We start from the raw sequence: 23548 nt of genomic DNA, 5'->3' as shown, positions 1-23548 counted from the left end.
CAAAATGGTGCCATGCGGGTGCATTCACTCCACCCACACACACACAATGTTACCCAACCACCCTGAACTGACTCCAAGGCGAGGGGAGCCTGACCAAATTGTTCCATTTTCCCAACACCATAGTACTTATCACCCTCTGGCATACTATATGATTTACCAGTCTATCAATTTTGTTCAACAACTGTTTTCTTCCACTGGAATGTAAGCTCCAAGAAGGCAGATATTTGTTTTGTTGAATGTTGTTCAGTCTAGAACAATCTAGACAATCTAGAACAATGCCTGGCGTACTCCATAATTATTTGTTCAATGAGTAAATGAATGAATGAGAAGGAGAGATTAATTCTGACTGAGATTTCTAGGGAGAATCTTAAGGAGGAAACCTTTGAGCTGGGTGTTTAAGGATGAATTGGATAGTCAGCATTTCTGGAGAAAGACGTTCCAGATAGAAGGAATATGATGAGCAAAGGTAGAAAAGTGATAGAGCTCATGAGAACTCTTGGAATGGGAAGGAGTACTGCCTGACTGGTGCTTGGGTGGGTCGGGGAGTGGTGGTGGTGGATCAGTAAATTAACAGGTAGAAAATACTAAAGGGAACTCTGTTCTTGAGGGAACAAATTCCTAATCACGGCCTGTGATAAGATGGCAGGCATGTTAGCGATTGGAATGGAGGACTCTCAAACAAGTAGCATGCATAACATGGGAGATATTGTCACAGTAAGAAGTCGGTAATGTGAATAGCGTTGTTAATGAGATCTGATTTTTACATAGTACTTGACTGTTTTCAAAACATGATCACATGCTTATTATGATTTAAGCTTCCTAATAACTGGTGAAGTGAGTTAGGCAGGTATTATTTACATTTTTTGATAAGCTTTTTGAAAAATTAATTGCATCTTATATTGGAAGAAATGGATTCTCAAGTGACTTGCCTGAGGTCATGGAGTTAGGAAGTGGGGAAGCTGCTTCCCGCTGTCTAGTGTCACATGTCCACATTTTCCCACTATGCCAGCAGGCAGCATCTCTCATTCTGACACAATGCTGAAGTGCTTTTTTCTTACAAGTGTACAAGCTTCTTTCTGTTTCCTTTATTCATTGAAAATAGCAGTTTCTTCATCCAATTACTTCTTTACCAGATCCATGTTTCTCTTTTCCATTTCAACGTATCTGGAATAATTATTGGAAAGATGAATATACGTGGTGCATGGGTGTGTTTCTACCATTGGCAGTTTGGTATTTTTACCTTTTCCAGGCTTCTGCCAAGACTATCTGCTGTAGCCCCTGACATTCTACTAAGGCTGTTGCTGTCTTTCATTTGGTTCTGGGGTGGAAGGGAAAAGGAAGCATGTCATCAACTCCATTTGAATGTCCTGAGACTTGCTTATTGCTCACTTTGGGAGTAAACCTGATCTTCTTAATTCCCCCCAGATGTTAGTAGGCAGGAAGAGGCGGAGGGAGAGCTCAGTGAAGGAGAGCACTGGTATGGAAACTCTTCAGAGACTCCGTCAGAAGCGTCCTATGGAGAAGTCCAGGAGAACTATAAGCTGTCTCTGGAGGACCGGATCCAGGAGCAGTCTACTTCCCCAGACACCTCCTTGGGAAGCGCAACTCCCAGCAGTCATACGCTGGAGCTGGTGGGACTGGACGGTGAGCTCCTACGAGACTCACTGCAGTGTCAAGATCACCTCTCCCCCGGAGTGACTTCTTTGTGTGAGGACGACCCCCCAGGTTCCAATAAGCCCCTGAGCAGCAACTTGAGGCGGCTGCTAGAGGCTGGTTCCCTCAAACTCGAAGGCACCACCACGGCCAATGGCAGAGTGGAGTCCCCCATAAACGTTGGCTCGAATCTCTCCTTTTCCCCACCGTCCCATCACGCCCAGCAGCTTAGTGTTCTGGCCAGGAAGTTGGCTGAGAAGCAAGAACAGAATGACCAATACACTCCAAGTAACCGTTTTATATGGAATCAAGGTAAGTGGTTGCCAAACTCAACCACCACCTGCGGCTTGTCTCCGGATTCAGCCATCCTAAAACTGAAAGCTGCAGCCAATGCCGTTCTGCAGGACAAATCTCTCACCAGGACTGAGGACACCATGCGATTTGAGTCCTTTTCCTCCCCTTTTAGCTCCCAGTCTGCCAGTTCTACCTTGGCAGCTTTGTCCAAGAAAGTCAGTGAGAGAAGTTTGACTCCTGGTCAGGAGCACCCTCCTCCGGCCAGCTCTTTCCTTTCCCTGGCTTCTATGACCTCCTCGGCGGCCCTTCTAAAAGAGGTAGCAGCGAGGGCTGCTGGGAGCCTTCTGGCTGAGAAAGCATCACTGTTGCCTGAGGATCCTCTCCCGCCACCGCCTTCAGAGAAGAAGCCAGAGAAAGTAACCCCGCCACCTCCACCGCCTCCACCGCCGCCGCCACAATCCTTGGAATTATTGTTACTCCCAGTTCCTAAGGGAAGAGTTTCTAAGCCCTCCAATCCAGGTATGGAAACTTTTCTTTCAATCATCGTGTAAATCTTTTTGACTGTAAACTGCGATGTCTTATTCATTGCCTTTTTCGGTTGGGTTCTCCATCAGATCAGAGGCAGGAACAAAAAAGCAAGAGTACAACAAAATACTTTAAGTAAGCAGCATAGTAGTCTTTCATGTGTGTATTACACAAAGACTTCACAAATAGCTTCATTTTTGAAAGGTAATGAATAATCTTAGAGACATACAGTACTCCCTCCCTTTCATACAAATGATTTTTTTTTTTTCTTACCAAGTTCGGGCTGGGTCCAGACAAGATATATTTAATGGGGGAAGATCAAAGCATCGTTGTCATGGAGTGCATGCCATCCCTGAATATAGGGGGGAAAACGCACTGCTTTTGAAATAAACAGTGGACAAGGGAGAGCCCACCCTCCTGCTGCCTCCATCACAAATGGACTTTTGTATAATCAGTAACTACTCTGCCCTAATTTGTCACAGTATATACTTTTATTGTTAGCATTTTATTACTTTTTTGTGAAATTTAAGCCTTTTTCACTTATCCATTCTTCTATAATTTCTTGTCATATAAGAACTCTACAAAATACTGTCCATCAAACATAATCAAAGCATTTCCTGCAAATGCTTTGTATTATTCAAATCCAATCAGATTCTGAAGGAATATGCATATGGAAAATTGAATCATAAGTTTTTCTAGTGGAGACAGTCTTTTCAAAAGAGAAGTTGCTGTCACATAGAGCCTTGGCATTCACAATTATTCATCTGAGGGAGAAATTTAGTCATTTGAGTTCTCACAATGGAAAAACATCCATCTCTTGCACTGGTTTGCTTTAAAATTGTGTGCATAATAAGTACACGTTCCCGGGAATGGATGTATGGGGTTTCAGATGGCTTTCAAGGATATCCTGCCAGACTGAAACAGGAAGTAGGCTATGTGTGTCCTCATCAGTATAAACACTGCCGTTGTGTGTGTCTAGCCAACTTTTGATTATTTGCAGCAACATTGATGAAGAGTGCTTGGAATGGCAAATAATTGACTGAACGATCACAGCTTACATCAATCTGATGCTTTTATGACAAATTTCCATTTAAATTGCTGAGTGAGCTATATGCACTAATTATAATTACTTTAAAACTTGTGTAAATAGCAGAATAGAACTAGGAAAATGGATATCTGGGACTTTTATGACTTTAAGTGATCCAAACTGTCCACTCCAGAGTTTTCAAAGTGTCAATAAAATCCTGAAATGCTTATCAGTTCTGAGTTTCCTTTCTCTTCATTTCTTTCTTGCCACCTGGTGAAATAAGGTGAGAAATGGCTAAAATTAGCAAACAAGGAGAAGAGCAAAAGGAGCTGGGTAATTTTGCAATGGTATAAACAACGCGTGACTTAAAGAAATTACATCTAGGAGTAGTGGCAGACAGAGAGGTAGGGCTATTTGTGAAGTATACTTTATAAATATTCTCTGCATCTAGTTATTGAATACATGTATGAGTGGTGTTTACAGTATGAGTTTATCTAGACATTAGTTACTTGGAAAAGCTTATATAAAATTAATAGTAAACTTTAGTTGACTGAAGACTTGGAAATAAGTAACTGATAAAATAGTGTCAACTGAAGGCCCAACTATAGCGACTTCATTTTTAAAGTGGTCTTTGGTGTAACCAGCAATAGTTGTGAAATGTAATTTTTTTCACTCAAAATGACTAGATGCATGTAAAGATGAGAAAGAGGTCATGAGCTTCCAGTGAAGGGTAGACTTTGTTTTGTTGTAGGACATACACCTGAGGGAAAAGCTCTGTTCCTTGTTTGGTTTAAATGCACTTAATCCATGCCAACATGTCAATGGGCTTGTCAGCAGAATTTAATATGGGAGATCTATAAGAAATCGCTTTTTCTTTTCTTTTACTAAATTTATTCTATTGCTGAAACACTTAATATTTTAATCAATGAATGTTCAAAATGAAAGAGGAGAGAAAAGAACTTCCCAAATTTGGGCTATATAACTCCTTGCTGATTGACTTGTACCTAATTCTTCACCCTTGACCCCTGTTTTCCACATGACTGTGTTCACACTCCAAGACTTGGTGAAGCAGCTCCATTGACGAAGTAACTGTCGTAAAAAATCATTCATTTTGTAAAACTCACACAAAAGGAAAGATCACTGCAAAGAAAAACACGAGGGCCCTTGAAATTGTTACTCAAAAAATATTCCATGGGTCCATGTAGACACATCTTAAATTCAAGTTCTGTTTATTATTGCATGGATTGGAAATAGGAAAGGGGACACCTGTGCTCTTTTCAGTTAAAGTGAATGTTGTCACTTACTTCCCAGCAGCCCAGCTAGATTATGGGATAAGAGATGGGTTAGAATATCTAATTTTGTTATTTATCTTTATATCATGGAGAGACGATTTAGTGTTACTCAGGATCACTGATTTTGGAATCTGAGGAGTGGAAAGGAAGGTGGGTGTTCTCCATCTGTCCCCTTCCCCACCCCCTCACCCTTCCACGCACTGTGCTGTTCATTTCAGGGCAACCCTGGGTCTGGATCCAGGTGTAACTTGGCTTTACCTAGAAGCCTTATGGGAATGTGGAGAGAGCTGTCACTCATGTTTCTAAACATTTCTCATTATTATTTTTCCCTTTACCTTAGAAAGAAATCTTAGTTTAATTCAAAATAGATAGGTGGACTGGCTTCTCACAGCAAGGAGTTTCTGTTGCCTAATGACTTAAATAAACAAATAATGCCCCCCTCTCCCCCAAAAAAGTCACAAAAATGAACTGCACTCAGGATTTCAAGCAAGACTTACATTTTTAAAAAGCTATTTCTCAAAATATTGGAAAAAGGGCATATAAAGTTGATTCTAGAGTTACAAAGAGATATGTGCTAGAAAATCTGATGCTGTCTTGAGTAATTTAGACACCAGATATTTCTCTGACCTTCTTTAGGTCAAGGGAAGTCCAAACCATGAAAAAAAAAAAAAAAGTGTCTTTTAGGTTTGGCCTTAGTCTCCTTTTTTGAACAGGATTCAGTTGTTGCCAGGTCGTGGTATATTTAATTCCTTAAAGAGTCCACCCCTCGATAGCCTTTCTGCCCCTCGAGAGAGATGTGACACTTGAGGAGGAGGTTTCTTCCATGTGACCCAGTGCCCCCAGCACATGCTATGCTGCTCCTCTGAATGGGGACATGATAGAGGGAAGATTATGTCCGTTTGCTATAAAGATAAATGTCACACATTGACTCAATTCTCTTTGAAGCTGCTGTTCTGTTGCTGCTGAGAATAAAATAAATGGTTTTTATTTTAAAGTTTCTTGTAGAAGGCTAACAAAATTCTCAGGATGTCCAGACTCCTAGTTAAAAAAAAAATAACAGGGAGTGTTTCAGAGAGTGGGTCTCCGAGACATCTTATTGTTCTGAATAAAATTTAAAATATGCTTAGAAGCAACCTGGTCTCATTTTTCTGAGAGCTAAGAATATTTCTTTCCTGTGTCAATATATAGGGGTTTTCTGGCTGCCATTTTTGTTTGTTTGTTTGTTTGTTTTTGTTTTTTTTTCATATTTATGTGATGTCATTAAAATTATTACAAAAGCATAGAAAGCCCAGAGAAGGAGGTAACTTCTCCTAATATTCTCTTTAGGTCCATGGTTGTTATAGCCTTAATCTATGATCCTATACATGAACTTATTTAGGAAATTTACTTTTTAACTGAGATTCAGAACTATCTATTGCTAAGCTCAGTTATGTTTTCCCAATGTCTTAAACTTAGACTGGCTGTAGATATCAGACTGCTCTCTTATTTTATTGAATACTTACTAGTTGTTAAAATATGCATTGATAATGTCAGTGTCAATAACAATAGATAAACCCAGTAATATCCATTGCTAACATAGTTTTTTGTTGTTGTTGCTCTGAAGTAGCTTTTGAGAGAAATGCTCAAGAAATTCCATTAAAAGGTATTAAATCCATATATATTGTTAGGAAGGAACATGAGTCATCATCCTACCCAGATGTGCACAGTAGTGTTGGTAGGTCTAGCGTAGACAGTGATGATGCACAGATTATGCATACGCAGGGTCACCTGGCATCCTGATTTCCTTCTGTGTGCAGGGTAAGGTCTGTATGCAGAGACTACCCACTTGCAAATTGTCTTCACTACCTGCAAATTGCCACATAGGATCCAACAAAAGAAAGTTTGATTTCAAAGCCCACAAAACAATTACATTTGTTTAAAAAATACCTGCCTTGAGTTAAAACAATTCAGCTACTAAACCCTCCATGATTTAAAAATTTTTTAGCCCAGTGAAGTTTTGTTGTTGTTGCTTTGTGAATTTATGTATAGACAATAGTGTAGAGCGTCAAACTGGAAATGAAGAGATTGGCTGTACTCCCAGCCTGGCCACTAACTAGGGACCTGTAGCACACCACCTCACTTCACTTTTCTCATCTGTAAACTGAGCTGGTTTGGAGTTATCTCCAAGATTCCTTCCTGTTTTAAAATGCCTGGCTTTTACACACTGCTTATTTTTTTTAACACTATTTGTCTATTAACTCAAACCAATTTTTTTTTTCTATTTTTGAATGAAATATGTTGCTTCTTAAAATTCACTATCAAACCTTCCACAAGGTCATCTCTGCCTTGGGCAGATCTTGTCCGTCATAATAGTTCAGCGTGTATCATTGTGTCACACTGTATGCATTTTTAATGTAAGCTGCTCCAAGTTCATTTTTGGATATAGATGAGGTGTAAGTACATGAACATCTATCTGTGTATCCATCCATTCCTTCAGGACGTCTACTGGCGTACTGTGTGAAAGGCATACACTCTTGGGCTAACACCCTAGTTCTGTTGGGACTTACTGGCAGCCTCCTGCATCTTTTTCTTCCATTTCCAGCATTTGTTTCACTTTTCTCTGTTCTCTTGACACAGCCCTTTTCACTTAATCTCATTATTGTCCAACACACATTTATTGAATCATATGCTATACCTGGCACTGTTTGGGTTGCTGGAGACTCAAAGGTAAGGACTTCCAGGCCCCGTCCCAGCCAGTTCTCCTTCTCCCATCTTTTCTCCCCTTCTGTCTTTCCCTTGTCTCTTTTTTTCTATGCTGAGCTGGACTTGACCACCAGAGTTTTTTCTAGGCTGAACCGGACCCTAGCAGAGCAGCACAGTGGCCTCCTGTTCCTTTATTTCCTCTTGGCTCCAGTGACAAACTACACAGCCAGGCCCTGAGCTGTGTATTTATTATGTGGTGTCAGTTGTTTAAATTTACATCTGCACTGATGGTGAGTTTTCTGCTCTGGAGGGTATGTCTAGAGTTTTTTTCCTGTCACTGTTACTACAATAACTACTACAACCAATAGCTTTCATTTACTGTGTGACAGGCACTTTACATACATTTATTATCTCTTTTATTCCAATAATATTATTGCCTATAAGAAGAACATGTTTTCTCCAAAGGAACAAATTAGCAGCTATCCATCACACTGGATCTATTAGCATTTGGTAGAATTAGTTTTGTTTGCAATTAGGGGTTGTTGTTTATCAGGCAGTTGTAAACTAGGTAAAATTATGAACATTTCAATTCTGTTGCCTCAAGAATGGGTGGTTCATTCTGAGGAAGTGGTCATATTTCCTTTCACTCCAAATTTGAGTGAAATTTACAGCTGTCAGTTCCCTGAAAATAGTTTGGCATACAAAATAGAATACAACCTTACTTCCTCCCTTCTCTAAAGTAGTTAACAACATCATATACATAAGGAGGGCATTCTACTAAAATATGAAATTTATTTCTTGAGTAAATACAAGTGCAGATGTTACCAGGGGAGATTACTGACCAAATTTGAAAGTTTTGATCACTGCATTCTGGTTATTTTTATCATTTGGCTTCTGTCTTCTTCCTTTCTTGCCATGATTAGTTAACATTTTTGAATGTTACAGTAGCCTAGCTATTTGACCACACATCTTGCAGTTAGTTTCTCTTCATTGTAAGTATTTTTTTCCCCAGTCAATCCAAGGACACCCTAATTTGTATACAATTCACGTGTATTTTGGTATTAATTAAACCTAAGGAGGCATAGCTCCAAAATGAAATGGATTTATGGGAAATACTAATATGCAGGATTTAATGCAGTATACTCGGTGATACAGTTGAAGTAAAGAATCACAATTAGGATGGGGGCTGGGGGTGTTGGAAAGAATAGGAAGCACGTTGGTCACATTAGGCAAGGCAAGGTGTTAGGGGAAGCCGGCAATGTTCGTTTTTTCGGTTAGTGCCTTTTTATTGCCTTCCTATGATGTGTCATGAAATCTCAGGTCAATGGAGGACATCTGAGTCTTTCCTCTTCTAGACAGTTCTGTGAAATTAGGCAGTTTAAGGTTTTCATAGGGAGAAATACTTCCTGAAGTTGGGGACCGGTGGCAGCCTGTTTGTACATCCCTCTCTTATTACTTTGATGTTCTTACAACCCAAAATAGACATCATTATCATTTTTTTCCCTCTTGTGTATGACAGTAATCTCACCCAGAGGCCTGATTCAGTCCTCTCTCTCAAATCTGTTTCAACATAGCTTTTGTGATCAACATATTAGGGTGGAGGAAATGACAATGAAGGATAGAAAATGAGAGGCAAAACTGGGGATACTACTCCAGGTCAGCAGGGACAATCAACAAAAACAAACAGCAGGAAAACTAGGGGGGTTAATAATAATGCTTGCTTACCAGTCTCACAAGGTGTGCTTTTCCTTGGGTGAAAGGAAGCCCTCAATCCCACCCACTAATCAAAAGAGGAAATACTTGCAATGGAACACCTTGCAAGAGGAATTTCCAGACTGGAAGAGCATACCGTTAGTTAGAGAATTCTTTTTCAAGTTACTTGGCTAAACTAACCAATATTGCTTACACTTATATTAGTAAAACTGCATTTTTGAAATGCCCTAACTTTATTCCAGAACCCTTCTGGTTCTATCCATTTTAAGTGGTTCTTTGCATGTAGAGACTCAATTGACTCAATAAATAAATAATGAGATTATTTTAAAGTATACACTTGGGTTTTTTTTTTAATTATAAAAGTAATGTGTGTGTTTAAAAAATCAAATGGTATAGAAGGATATAAAATGAAAACACAAGTTTCTCTCCCTGACTCCTTCCTTTGAAATCCAGAATCCTTCAAAGGTAACTGCTTAATGGTTTCTTGGGTATGCTTCCAGAAAATTTTCATGCAAATAAAAATATATAATTCTCTCTCTCTCTCTCTCTCTCTCTCTCTCTCTCTCTCTCTCTCTCTCTCTCTCTTCTCTCTCTCTCTCCTCTCTCTCTCTCTCTCTCTTCTTTTTGCTAGAGTATTTTAAAGCAAATCCCAGACATTATATCCATTTGCTTGTAAATACTTTCATATATATAACTCTAACAGATGAGGACTTTAAAAAATAACCACAATTCCATTACCACACCTAACAGGATTAACAAATGTTACATGATATTATGGAACACCCAGGCTATAATCAGTATTTCCTCAATTATCTCAAAAATGCCTTTTTACAGTTGTTTTATTTAAACAGGATCCAAATAAGCTTCTCACCGTGTGTTTGTTTTATATGTTTCTTAAGTCTTTTTATCAGTAACCTCTTCCCTTTTTAAAGTGCTATTTGCCTGTTGAAGAAACTGGGTCATTTGGGTCATTTGTCCTGAGGAATTTCCACATTCTAGATTCAGCTGATACCATCCCCTTAGCATTTTTGACATTTTTTTCTATCACCTGTATTTCTGATAAACTGCAAAATAGGGGCTTGATTCAATTTTTATGAGAATATTTCATTGATGACACATCAAAAGGCACATAATATCTGTCCCATTTTTAGTGATGTTAAGATTAATCAGTCATTTGAAGTGTTGTCAGCTTGATCCATCCTTTATAAAGTTCCCTATCAACCTTTCACCTAATGGTTTAAGCAGCAATTGATTCCCATTTTTTAGAAAACAAAAATAGAATCACCCTTGACATTTGGTTTTGTAACTTGCTTTATCCATTAACTCAGACATGTTTCCATATCAGCATCTATAGATCTAGCTCATTTTAAAAAATGGCTTTATGTATTTTATTTTATGAGTGTATTATAACTTATTTAAATGGTTTGGATATATTTCTGGTTCCTCATGATTAAGAAAGGAACATCTAAGTCCTCGACTCTACGTGTTTTTATTCCCTGTGTCCCAAAATTGCAGAGGTAAGTGTGACCCTTCTCTTTGGGGATGGTGCAAGAGAGTGACCTCAGCTTTCCTTGGAGAAGGTAGTTGGTTTATTTGCTTTCTTGAAAAACAGAAGCATTTGTGGTGGTCTGGTTGTAGCTCTTCCCAAAGCAGGCAGTCAGGCCCAGTCTAGTGCAGAGGCAGGCAGTGCATGTTGTTAGCGGTAACCAGAGGGACAGAAATAAGAGGGTAAAAAACCCTGACCTTAGGACCCCCTGATGGCTAAATTGGCAGCAGCGTCTACTCAAGCCACATCTAAACAAGTCAGCAGTAAGGATCCTAAAATTTGTCTCCACTGGTGTTCGTGTGTGAGGTTTATGATAGGTGTTTGGTTTTCAGTGTGGAGCAGTGTTACTCTCTCCTATTTTATTTGTCTTTATTTCTCCCTGTTTCCCAAGTTCAGGCATTCAGATACAGACTTGAGTCTGGCAGTTTCCTTCAGGAAACAAAGCCTCTGAACTCAGGCTTCTCTGCAAACGGTGTCTTTTGAGCCCTGAGCTCGGACATGCCAGTAGAAGCCACTTTGCAAATGTCCTCCTAAGGGTGGGATGGCCTTTGGAAGGGAGACTTTCACAAGGCAGGAGGATCAGATTTTGGAAAATGGAACCCAGATAGAAGAAACTAGATGAATGTAGGCTTCTACCTGAAGAACGGCAATCATAAAACCTCCTCACAGATAAGATCTTGGAATTGCTAAGAAAAAAAACCCAAATCATTTTTAGTGCTCTGGATATAGCAACGCACATGAATTAGTGCCGGATGGAATGTACCTTTTTGTTTCCTTAATGTTTCTTTCTTTCTCCTTCTTCCAAGCCTCAGAAGAGGAAAGCGGAAAGCCTTTCCAGTGTCCAATATGTGGTTTGGTTATAAAAAGGAAGAGTTACTGGAAGCGGCACATGGTGATTCACACAGGTTTAAAAAGCCATCAGTGTCCGCTCTGTCCATTCCGGTGTGCTCGCAAGGACAATCTCAAATCCCACATGAAGGTAAGCCACCTGCAGACGGACCGCAGGGAGAGACAGGCACAGCCGGGGCTCTTGCACTCAGTCCCGTGCAGGAGGCTTCTCGGCCGATAGAGGGCGCCATTGATGGGTCACGCGGATGACAATGCTCAGGTAGCAAGGTAGAAGTCAACGTCAATGAAGGACCTTGAAAAGTGTCTTCTTTTAAAGGTATTAATGTGCACTTTACAGCCAAGAACTTAACGGCAGAGAGAATCTTCAATAACCAAATAATATATGTAGTGTAGAGCCATCCTGTCCTATAGGAGAGTAACAACCTACCTTGGCCTTGTGTGGTGATGCATTTCTGAGGACACTCGGAGGAAGAGTTGAGAAAGAGCCAGAAGCAGGGAAAGCCAAGTCCAGGAAGAGCTGCTGGACCTGAGCACCAAAGAAAGGGTTCTTGGACCTGTGCCCTTTCCTGGAGAGACTGCCCTCTACTGCTGTTGCTTTACTCCCCAGCTTGCAGACTCCAAAGAACACCCAGACACCTTACAAGAGGTTGAAAGAGACCTGGGCTTTAACTTTATTTGTCCTGGGGGAAGCTTAGGGGCCATTTCTAACAAGACGGAGAGTCCTCCTTGAGTCTGTCAGCGTTTGCACTATCGTAACTCCCAGGATTACATTTATTAAATATCCAAGGACATCATTTTCAATGTCCTATTAAAAATAATTGGGGAGCTGGAGCCTGCAATAAGCATGTAGAGGACTGTCTAGAACCTATGTCACTCTTACGTGAGATGGGGCAAAACTTAGTCATATAGACATCTAGTTAGCAGACCCCGTTCGTGCTAAGGGTTTTATCTCAAATTCAAGGAGGAAACTCATGAGATCAAAAGAGCATGGGCTTTTGAATTTGACAGACCTGGATTTAAATTTTATTATGCCACTTATTAGCCTTGAGCAAGTTAACCTTTAAGCTCTCAATTTTTCTCATCTAAGTGGGAACAATAGTGTTTGTCTGAAAGTGTTATTAGTATTTAAGGAGATAATATTAACAAAATGTTTGACAGAAATGTTCAATAGTAATTATTCAATGTTAATTATTATTGAACATCTTAATAATGACAACAATCATATTTTCACTGATATTTTCAATATGGTTTGGCTATTGATGTTATTCATAAGTGTCTTCTTTCCTGCCATAAGAAGTGTGGTGTAGGTACATAATTAAGATATTTGCTCATTTCAAAATCTTGCAGTCTAATCCTTCTGAATAGACCAGTAATCACTGGTCTTGTATTGTAGCTCTAAAAAAATGTGGTCAGACAGAACCTTTACGGACTTTAAGAAATAGCTTAGAAGATTTTAAAAAATAAAATTCATGATGTAATTTGTTTTCCATCATTTACTTTTTTCTCCTGGGAGTACCATGCCCTTCATCTTCAGAATCCATTTAACCAGGAGTTCCAGTTGGTTGACTTTTACTGAGCCTGCTTAGTTTTTACTTTTACCCTCCTCATCCTCTACCACCTCTTCTCAAAGTAAAAACCCATATTTTAAACCTGCAAAGTTGGATTTCATTAGTAGAATGAGACTTCAAAAGAAATGCCTTTAGAACGAAAATTTGTTTTAGTTGCTATGTCCTAAGCTGTTTAGAAAACAGGTTTGGCGAATTTAAAGCTCCAGTGAGCAGAAAACTTGTATCTAGCCTGACACCTTGTAAGCTTGGTTTCGGCTCAGGGTCACTTAAAACAACCTATTTATAAAGCTGGGGGGGAAAAAAAGCTGGGTTTTCAATAGCGAGAACTACTGACCCTGAAACTGCAGGGAGATGAGTTGGGTGCCTTGATGATACAGACAGTTGGCCATGGCAGTGTTACAGATGAGAGCAGCAAGGGCTTTGCAGGTCATGGGGTCTTAGAATGCTTTCAGAACAAATCAATAACCAGTACAATAAAGCAGTTGTGTGAAATTACTACTTTATTCAAACTCATGGTGTCCTAACCTGTTGAGCTACGACTCGAGCTTTTGATAAGGGAAGTGTGAGAAGGGCACATGCAGGTTTAATTTTATCAAAAGGTGTACACTTTCTTTTCCCATCTCTCTACTTCACTTATTGGCCTTTTTTTAAAACCAAAGAATTCATGATTTTATTTCGATTAGGCATACTATAATTTTGCTAAATTTTGCAGATATTACATAGAAGTATAATGGCTATGGTCTTATGCATAGCTATTCTCTGCTACATTCACTAGAGACTACAAATATGGATAGATGTTCTAAAATGAATTCTGCCTAAGAAGTGGAGACAGTATAGCCAAAGATTAAAATCTGAAACTATGTAGTCAGAAAAAGTATAGTTAGGATCTTGGTTCCATGACTTAGGACCTGTGAGACTTTGGAAGAATCATTTAACCTCTCCACACCTCAGTTCCCACTCATGGAGATAATAATCATTCAGCCTATCTCATGGGGTTGTTATAAGAGTTAAATGAGATATGCATATCAAGCACTTAATATAGTGCCCAGCATGGAGAAACAGCATTCAGCAAATGTAGCTAATAATAATAATCATTATCTGAAAGCCATCTGAATATACATTTAGAAATAATCAATGAAACGGTATAACAAATCTAAAATAAATTGCATTGCTTTTCTCTTTTTGTGAGAATTTTAAAAAACTGATAAACAAAAAGAAAATAAAACTGACCCTTAATCCCATCACCCAGATATAACTATTATTATCGTTCTGATGTATATTCTTCTTTATTGATTATATAGATTTACTTAAGAAAAATGGGATTCTACTTTATTTGTTCAACAAATATAGTACTTACTGTATTACTACTAGGTGTAGGCACTGTACATTTTTTAAAACATGCCTTTCCTCCCTATGTGCAAAAATGACCAGCTACAGAAGAAGCTTGTAAATGCCTCCAGCTTCCTCAAGGTTATCTTAAATTTCCATTAAGTCTTTTACAACTTTCCTGGATGAGTGAGCCTACAGGAATTAAATGTGAAATTCATAAGCTAAAATAGAACAGAAAAGATGAGGCAGATTGCTAAAATAAAGAACATGGGTGAAATAATGGCAAGAAACTGGGCAAGAGTTGGGGCGCTGAGTTCTGCTAGTCTCGGGTCTGCCATGTAAGGAGCTGTGACTCCTCATTAAGGCCGTCGCCTGCCTGGCCTGGTCCACGAAGGGGGATGGAGGAGATATTTCCCAGAGTTTCTGCAAACCTTTAAATACCACGACTGCTACCAGGAGATGGCCCTAAAGATGTAACAGTGCCTGATCTGGGCCATTGGGATGAAATGACCCAGGGGTGAGTGAGTCTCTGAACAGGCCTGGAGAGAATGGCATGCTTTAGACAAGCATTTCTTCACATTAGCAAACTAAGGGGGACTTTAAGCAAATGTTAGGCTAAAGAGAATATAAAGTGCTCTTCTGCCAGGAGAGCGGGAGAGAAACTGCAACCAGAGGATAGAGCTAATACTTCTCACAAAGGCCAAATGTGAAATATAGTCCCTTTGGGAAGGTGTAGCTCAAATAAAATTATAAGTGCGAAGGTTAACAAAACACCCACTGTTTTTCCTTTAAACTTTCGCTAATTTTTCCATAACTAAATATAACTAGGCCAAGATCTGGTGGAAAAGAAGCCACATACAATACTTGCACAGAGACTGTTTCTCATCCAGGGCTCCCTTTAGATTTTGGAACTTGGGATCTCTCTCTGTCCTTCTCCTTCTTCCAGAAGCTGCTTCCGGAGCTTCTGTTCTTGGATTAGCTCCTCTCCCCTCCTGGGTCAATAGATGTGAGGACACATCTGAAATGGAATCTGCCCCCGCTGCACTGCTCTCGGGGACAACAGAAGTGATCTGCCTCGTGACCTCTACCACCTGGTTCCGGGGCGTGTTTTCAGCAGCACCTGTCAGGGTTCTGTGGGGCTGTGACCTGGGGCCCTTGAGGTGCCTGCTTCTGCCGGGATTGGGTGGAGGAGATGGCAGGGAATCTCTGGATTCTGTGAGAACGCAAGTGAAATGATGAGCTCTGAGTGAAATCCCTTTGTTGTGAAAGAACAGAAAGGGGTGAGGTTAACAGCCAGAATTTTCCCACTCCTTGCACTTCACCACCCACAGCCCTTCGCCCGCCAGAGGGGAAGCCTTTTAATGAGCAGGACTCTGCAGCAACTGAATTCAAGTTTGTATGGATATCTCTGTTGAGAAACTCATGCTTTGGGGCACCCAGAATCTGTTTTGTTGTTTTTTTCAAAAAGCCACAGTGGGGTGCTATAGCAACAGGATCTCACCATTAACTTTTAATTTCTTTGCTTTTGTTGGTCACTTAACATTATTTAAAAGTATGTTTTGGCTGGTGAATAATGCTTTTGGATTGCATTCAGAATGCATAAACAGCTGTAGTAAAACTTGTTCTCTTGGAAAGGAGACCTCTGCAGAGGGGCCAGGTGGTGCAGCGGATTAATGAATGAGCCTTTAACCTCTGTGAGACCTGAGTTCGAATCCTGCTTAGGTCACCCCTGAAAGATGAGGTGTCAGTTTTGTTTTGGTTTTTGAATTCCAATCATTTATTTGTTTGTCCAGATCACACAACTCCCCAGATCATTTGGCCCAAATCTAGACAATTGGCAGTTTCTACTCAAGGGAGGGCTAGTCCTGAAATAGCAGGGTGTAGCAGGTCAGCACTGAAGTACATTGGCAGAGATGAATGGGGAAGTTACAAGCTTATAAGCACCTGCCAGCTCGAAGCCTGGCTCGAGCCAATGCAACAATGTCCTCACTTTTTCAAGCACTAAATTTGGTAGTGACAGGAAGAAAAAAGTTACTGGCGAATTTTACAGGTATTGTGTGCGTGCAAAACTGGAACTGGATTTAAAAGTCTGCATACTTTCATTGCAGACATCAGAATCTGGAGCATGATATTATAGCCACGTTTGGAAAAATTGGTTTCCACTTGCTCAGAATACTTGGTGAAGGTCAGACCTTGGTTTTTTTCCTACTTTGCTTTCTTCGTATGTAATTTTGCACAAGCCTCTTATTCTGGGGTCTCAATTTCTCTGTCTTTGAAACGGGAATACCCTGGAGACATTATTTTCTACATTGTTAATTACCTAAGAGCAGCATTTTGAAAATTGAAATTATGTTTGCAAAACATAACTAATTCTCTGGGTGACAATAATTGGGTTCATGAAAAGTGTTATTGCTGTGAGAGGAATGACTTGACCAATTACCTCTTTTGACCCCCAACTCATAATTATGTAAGTTCACATTGTGCTGGGTTTATAATATTTTCTCTGAAGACATCAATTGAGATCTGATGACTAGAATATTAGGAAGATTTTACCAAAAACAGCATCCACTGGCAGACAGCGTCCTCAGTTGTGAGCTCAGCTCTCATAATGGGCCCTTAACCTATGTGGACTCACTTGATGTATAGGGATTGACCTCATTACCTGGGCCAGCCCTTGGCACAGCGAGGAAGTTATTGATGAATAGCTTGGATATACAACAAGGCATTTTCTATAGACACACAGTAGATAGCTCACTCTTCTTGCTTCTTCGTCAGGTTCATCAGCACCAGGACCGGGGAGAGACCTTTCAGTGCCAGCTGTGCCCTTTCACTTCCTCACGCCACTTCAGCCTGAAACTCCACATGCGTTGCCATCAGCACTTCCTGAGGACAGAAGCCAAGGTGAAGGAGGAGATCCCAGACCCAGATGTCAAGGGATCTCCCCACCTCAGTGACAGTGCCTGCCTGGGGCAGCAAAGGGAAGGAGGAGGGACAGAGCTAGTGGGGACCATGATGACGTCTAACACTCCAGAGAGGACTAGCCAGGGTGGGGCTGGCGTCTCGCCTTTGCTGGTGAAGGAGGAACCCAAGGAAGATAACGGCCTGCCCACCTCCTTTACCCTGAGCGCTGCCGACAGGCCCACCAACCACACAAAGCTGAAAGACCCCTCCGAGTATGTGGCCAACAGTGCGTCAGCATTGTTCAGCCAGGACATCTCTGTTAAGATGGCGTCTGATTTTCTCATGAAGCTGTCAGGTACTTGAATAGGGTTGTATTCGCTCTCTTTCTCTCTCTCTGTTTCTGTCTCTCTCTCTATAAGTGTTTTCATCTGTGAAATAAGCTGGTAGGACTAGATGGTCTCAAAGTCCCTTTAAATTCTTACAGTCTGCACTTTCACACGTTGACTCCTTGACTTTATTTTTGTGTGTGTGCAATCCTTTGGAAGTAGGCATTGCTTGGGCTTGGGCCTTAAAACAATAGGGATTGTGGATTTCCTTTCTGGTTTTTTCCCTTTTGGGGTACCTGCGGGGGGAAGGTCACATGGTGAGCCAGGTTTGTGTTGGGTACTTTGTGTGACCCTCGTCCCTATTTAATTTGTCTCTTCTGCGCTGGGTTCTTTAAAGTACTTGTGTGGAATACCTCGTTTTGCATTATTCAAGTTCTTTACTCTCTTCATTTGGGAGATTTTTAAAGGACATACTCGTATATACAGAAACTACTAATAGAAATTGTATACTTAAAATTTGAGCAAATGACAATTATCTTTAACAATTTTTTTCAGGGTTTTTTTTATTGTGGTAAAATATGCCTAACATAAAATTTATCATTTTAATCATTTTTAGATGTATGGTTCCATGGCGTTAAGTACATTCACAGTGTTATACAGCCATCACCACCATCCATCTCTAATACTTTTTCATCTTTCCAAACTGAAACTTTGTACCCATTAAACACTCCCCATTTCCTTCTTCCCCGCCAGCCCCTGGTAACCACTATTTTACTTTCTGTCTTTATGAATTTGAATACTCTAGGTACCTCATGTAAAGTGGAATTTAAAAAAAAATTTTTTTTAAACAAAAACATTTTTTTCCAACTGCCCTAATGCCCTTTGGAAAGATGGAGTATAATTTACAAAAATATATTCTTATTAATTGATATCATTTTTTATCAACATCAAGTTATACATATTTCTTTTTCTTTTTGCATTTTTTCAATGTCTTTGATTAAGTCGTAATGTTGAACAGGACTATAGAGATGTTAGGCAGTGCTGTTTTCCTGACTCTTTTGGAATAAGATGTGTTGCAGGATTGTGCTTCTACTCATTACATTTTTAAAAGTATGATTTTAAATTTTAAAGGAGATGTAGAGGGTGGGGAAAGGTCGGTTGAGAATTGGTTCTGTCTTTCACTGAAGATGGCAGTCCCATGATGATTTCCAAATGCCATTTCAGCTCTTTGGAGATTGACAATACCCTTTTAAATGGAGAATAATTGGTCACCGCCTTCCTTTAAATGGACCGTGAGTCGCATTTCACTAAATGTCATTGCCAGGTGAATTAGAGGCTCAGCTTCACTCTGAAGTCCCTTTGCTCAGAGACACTTCAGTCTGGTCTCTTGGAATGTCCCCCTCACCCTGATCTTTACCTCTCAGGAGTGAGAGACACTAGTGGGAAGAAATGAGGAAAGGTAGGGGATGGAAAAGGAGGTGTCCCAGAAGTGGACTGAGGAAGAAAAGAGAGCAGGGAATGTCACAGTAAAGCAACCTGCACTGGAAGTAATGCCATCTCATGCTGGAGATGGCTAACATACAGGAATTTAAGTGCACTGAAAACAGTGGGTTCTCTACTCCTCTTCCCCCCTGCCTTCTCCCTCTTCTATTCCAGTTTTGGAGGAAATGTGATTTTAGAGACTTGGGGTTTTATGTTTAAAATTTTTTTCAAATGTAGAGAAAATGAATATTTTCAGTTTTTCTTTTGCTGCCCTGATTCTTTAGGATTTCTCCCCCAGGGAAACCCTGGTTCTTCTTTGATGGTCACTCCTGCCAATATGATAGCAAAAGGGGCTCCTTTTCTGGGCTTTTCTAGGGCATTCCCAAGGGAAGAAATTCAAATAACACAATCACATAGCATAGTTTAGAAAGGGGGACGTTATGGGGTGTGTGTGAGTAACTGTTAGTAAGGTGTTACTTCCTTTACTCCATGACACCAGGGATTTTTTAAAATCTGGAGGAAGATGAGGGGAGAAAAGGGAAGGTTAAGTCTTTGGCTAAAACACTGGCATGTGATACCCTACTCCTGCTGGGCTCAGCTCTGGGTGCCCACATCAGGCATCAGGCTGTAATTAGCTCCATCCCTGGTCTCAGGGAGCAGAAGATAAGGCTTTTGGCTGCATAGAGGCAGCTTTGCAAACAGCAGAGACACAAGGGGTAGGTTGAGGTGAAGGACTATCCACCAAAGCCTTGTACTGTGATCTGTTTTTTCATTTAGCTAGTGGTGGGAAGTTGTTTATGCTTTGGCAGTGAGAGTATTTACTGACTGATCAATCGGCATAAGAAAACAGATAACAAATGCACACTATTTATGCAAAAGGCCCATGCAGCTATTTTATGGTGGCTTACTAGAGGTCCTGAAACCTGACTTGTATGCACTGTTACCTAGCAACCTGTTATAAAGTCGCCAGGGAGTGAGATGCATCGGTAATTTTTTGTGTGTGTGCATATTTGGATGTAAATGTAAACTTGGTGACTGTGGCAATGCAGCCCACGGGAGGAGAAGATTTGTTAAAAGGGAAGGAATACAATTTCTAGATGGTTTTTTATTTATTTTATTTTTTATTATTCCACTAACTCTCTGGTTAGTCAGGCCCTACAATTGATAGCTGCTCTCACTAGGGTGCTCTACCTGGTTGTGCCTGTGGATATAATTCAGGGACGAGAAGGCCCAATCCCAGGGAGCTGTGGCTGAGTTTCCAGTACTTCCTGTCATTAAATGTAGTGAAGTAATGGTTAGCCTTGGGCCTTGTCCCTTGGCTTCATAAGGGCGCCATTGTTCTTGCACTGAATTTTTTCACTGGGCTCTGTCCGTGCACCTGCTGGTACTATAGGGTGCAGCTGTTTGTGGGCACTGAGTCTGTGAGCTTTGTGCCAGCCAGATAGATCACTGTGTGCAAAACTGGAGCACAGTGACAAATTCAAGCGTGTAGACACCTACTTGTTTCCAAAAGAAAGACAGAAAACACTTGATGCTTTCTTGCCTGATTATTAAGGGGAGCCTTTCTCTCTCCTTCGACTAAAACTGAGTATAAAGATGACTGAATGGAACCCAATGGGATTAAAAATCACTGGGTGGAATGCTGTTTTAAATTGACTCTCCAATCCGCCTCCCACCCCTGCCCCCCATTTGGAGGTTTCCTATGTGATTGTGAAATTAAATACCTTCTCTGAACCATCAACTATTCTTTTGACTGAGCCCATTTAACATTCTTTGGCCCTTCAAGACTAATGTTGCTCCCTAGATCTGAGGCTTCCCAGGCTCAACATCATCACTGATTCAGGGAAGAGTATGAAACAGTCCCTATTGCTGGCCTTCTGGGCTGACAGAAAAAGGAATTTTGTCAACTTCACCCAGGGTTTTGCCCTAGAAGGCAGGCCGTAGAGGGCTACAGCCCTTTATGTTTGCATAGATCTTTCCCGCAAGCCAGAAGACATATGTAACCACTGCATGTCAAGGCAAGTGATCCAGTGATTACATGACTGGGGGTGTTCAGGGGAGAGGTGAGCTTTCCATGCTCACCAACCATGAAAAGCTTAAGTTCCTGTTATTCTGTGCCTTGTCTCCCACAGCCGACAGCAGTTCTTAACCTCAGCTGCACGTTACGCTTACCTGGGGAGTTTTTTAAAAATGCCAGGGCCCAGAAATTATGATTTAATTGGTCAGAGGTAGGTCCTGGACCTACTGGTATTTTCTTTAAAATTCTCAAATGATTTTAACGTGCAGCCAGGACTTGAGAACCACTGATGTGGAATATAAACTTGGTGCCCAGTACAGTTTTTTCCAGTACTCCTGTGGGTTTTTTCAGTACAGTTCTCTTCCCCTGCTTTCCATCAGAGCATGAGAAGGGATGTGGTGGTGTGAGATGGGTCTGAGGCATTGTACCATAGGTCAAGGTTGATGTGAAGGAGAGGCCTAGGCGAGTCATGTCCATTGAGCCCTATGTTTTTCCTTGACAGGAGAACTTCTCCAGTTAGGAAATCTCAAGACTCAATCCAGAGCATCAAGGAGCTGGGAGAATCATAATTAGAAGTCTGATTAAAAGTTGCCTACAGCAGCCTTACATCATTTCTCTTTCTGAAAACTACACTTTTTAAGATATAAAATTTAATTCTAACTCTCCAAATTAAAACCAAGTAGTTGACAGAAACTTGGCATCTCACTTGTTGGCTGGAAATATCTTTTTGTCCCCGGTTTTCCAAAATAAAAGATATGTCATTTCAACTATTTTTAGTTCAGAGACTGGCAAAAATTTTTTGCACTGTCTCCCACATTATATTAATTTCATAAAGTTGAAACCAAAGTAATTTTAACTAGGAGAGATGGACTTTTTAAAGCAGTGACTTACTTTTAGCCTCATGGAGACAGCTTGGGAACAAATGGGTATAAGCTAAATTGTTTCTGACTTCTTAGTAGCTCAGCCTTAAGATAGCAAAGGTTTTCACTTATAAATGAAAGGTTAAGGTGTCTGTGTCACGTCTTGTAGTTTCTCATAGGCCTTTGTTCTCATAGGCATATTAACACGATTTTATGCATCTGTAGTTACAATACAGTTTATGTACAGATGGTAGCTTCCCTATCTTGTTGTGCCTTTGTGCTGCTGGAGATGGAGGGATGGGTGATGCCCATTGGACCAAGTCGGCCTCGTTGCCTGTGGGCTCTGATTGGCTTTCTGTAAACCACTTTCACAAATGAGCCTTCTTCCAAGTAAATGCCATCCACACTCTACTTCGGTGCCAATAGCCAGGGGTTTTCCCCCTCCCCACGCCTGGGCATGCTTTCCCCAGCTCATTTTTGAATATTTATTATTGATTATGTGTTTACTGATTACATTATTTTGCTTCTTTGATTTGGCCCTTCTTTTTAACCCTACCCTGCTTTTCTCATCATGGGTATTCACTGATCACGTGACTAAAATTCCTCATGTGAGCAGTTGCATTTAGGGACCTTTTAAACACAGGCAGCCTGAATGCCATTTTGAAATCCTGGATTTTATTAAACTTGGTGATTCATATGGGAGACAGAGTGTGACTCTTTCCTGCTTTTCAGTGACTTGCTACTGCATGAGATGACTGATCTGAGTCACAGAAGGGAGCAGGTGGGATTATAAGTACATGGAGCCTGGAGTTACACACACAGGTGGTGAAACTTGCGTGGATGGAGACTTTATGATATTTAGTCGTTGCTTATTATTTTTGCTTTACATAGTGCTTACTCTGTGCCATTTAACTCATTTGAATCTCATAACAACCCCATAGGTAGGCAGTATTAGTATTCCCACTTTGCAGATGAGGAAACTGAGAAACAGGTTAAGAGTCTCGCCCAAGTTCACACAGCTAATAAGTGGCAGAATTGAGATTCTAATCCAGGCAGCATGACTGCAGCATTCCCTTCCTCAGGCTCTTCATACTCCAGATTACAGAGTAAAGAAGCAGTAAGAGACGAGCTTGGCTCTGCCCTTCCTGTTTGTTGTAGAGTTAGCCAGGATCTCCAGCATGGGAACCATCCTCTGAATGTTGTATGCCAGACATCTTTAGAAGTTATAGCAATACTTTTAATCTTCTCAGGAATTATTTAGTGCAAATGGAGTAGTAACAGCAAGGCCAACTTACATTTCTGCAGAGCTTTACAGTATACAGTGGATCTCCAAACATGGTATCTCACAACATGGATGTAGATGAGGAAACCAAGGCTCAAAGTAAATAACTGTAAAAGGGTCATGACTGGAATCCAGATCTTTCTTTCCTTACTGCTGGATACAGTGTACCTCGTTCTAGAATTGCCATCAGAATTTTTTTTTT

The 23548-nt window shown here is 40.6% G+C and overlaps 1 protein-coding gene across 1 annotated transcript in view; it reads left to right on the top strand.

The window, feature by feature from the left end:
• Positions 1-23548, top strand: part of ZNF827 (zinc finger protein 827) — a 161802-nt gene that overhangs the window by 26051 nt on the left and 112203 nt on the right. Inside the window, exons 2-4 of the mRNA XM_008578633.1 lie at positions 1426-2466; positions 11539-11711; positions 17254-17734. Coding sequence (XP_008576855.1) covers positions 1426-2466; positions 11539-11711; positions 17254-17734 — 1695 coding nt within the window. The remainder of the gene's footprint in view (positions 1-1425; positions 2467-11538; positions 11712-17253; positions 17735-23548) is intronic.

Source organism: Galeopterus variegatus, unplaced genomic scaffold (genome assembly GCF_000696425.1).
Source record: "Galeopterus variegatus unplaced genomic scaffold, G_variegatus-3.0.2 Scaffold1731, whole genome shotgun sequence".
NCBI classification, from domain to species: Eukaryota; Metazoa; Chordata; class Mammalia; order Dermoptera; family Cynocephalidae; genus Galeopterus; species Galeopterus variegatus.
Note: the sequence above shows the minus strand (reverse complement) of the source record. Positions and strands in the feature narration are given on the sequence as shown.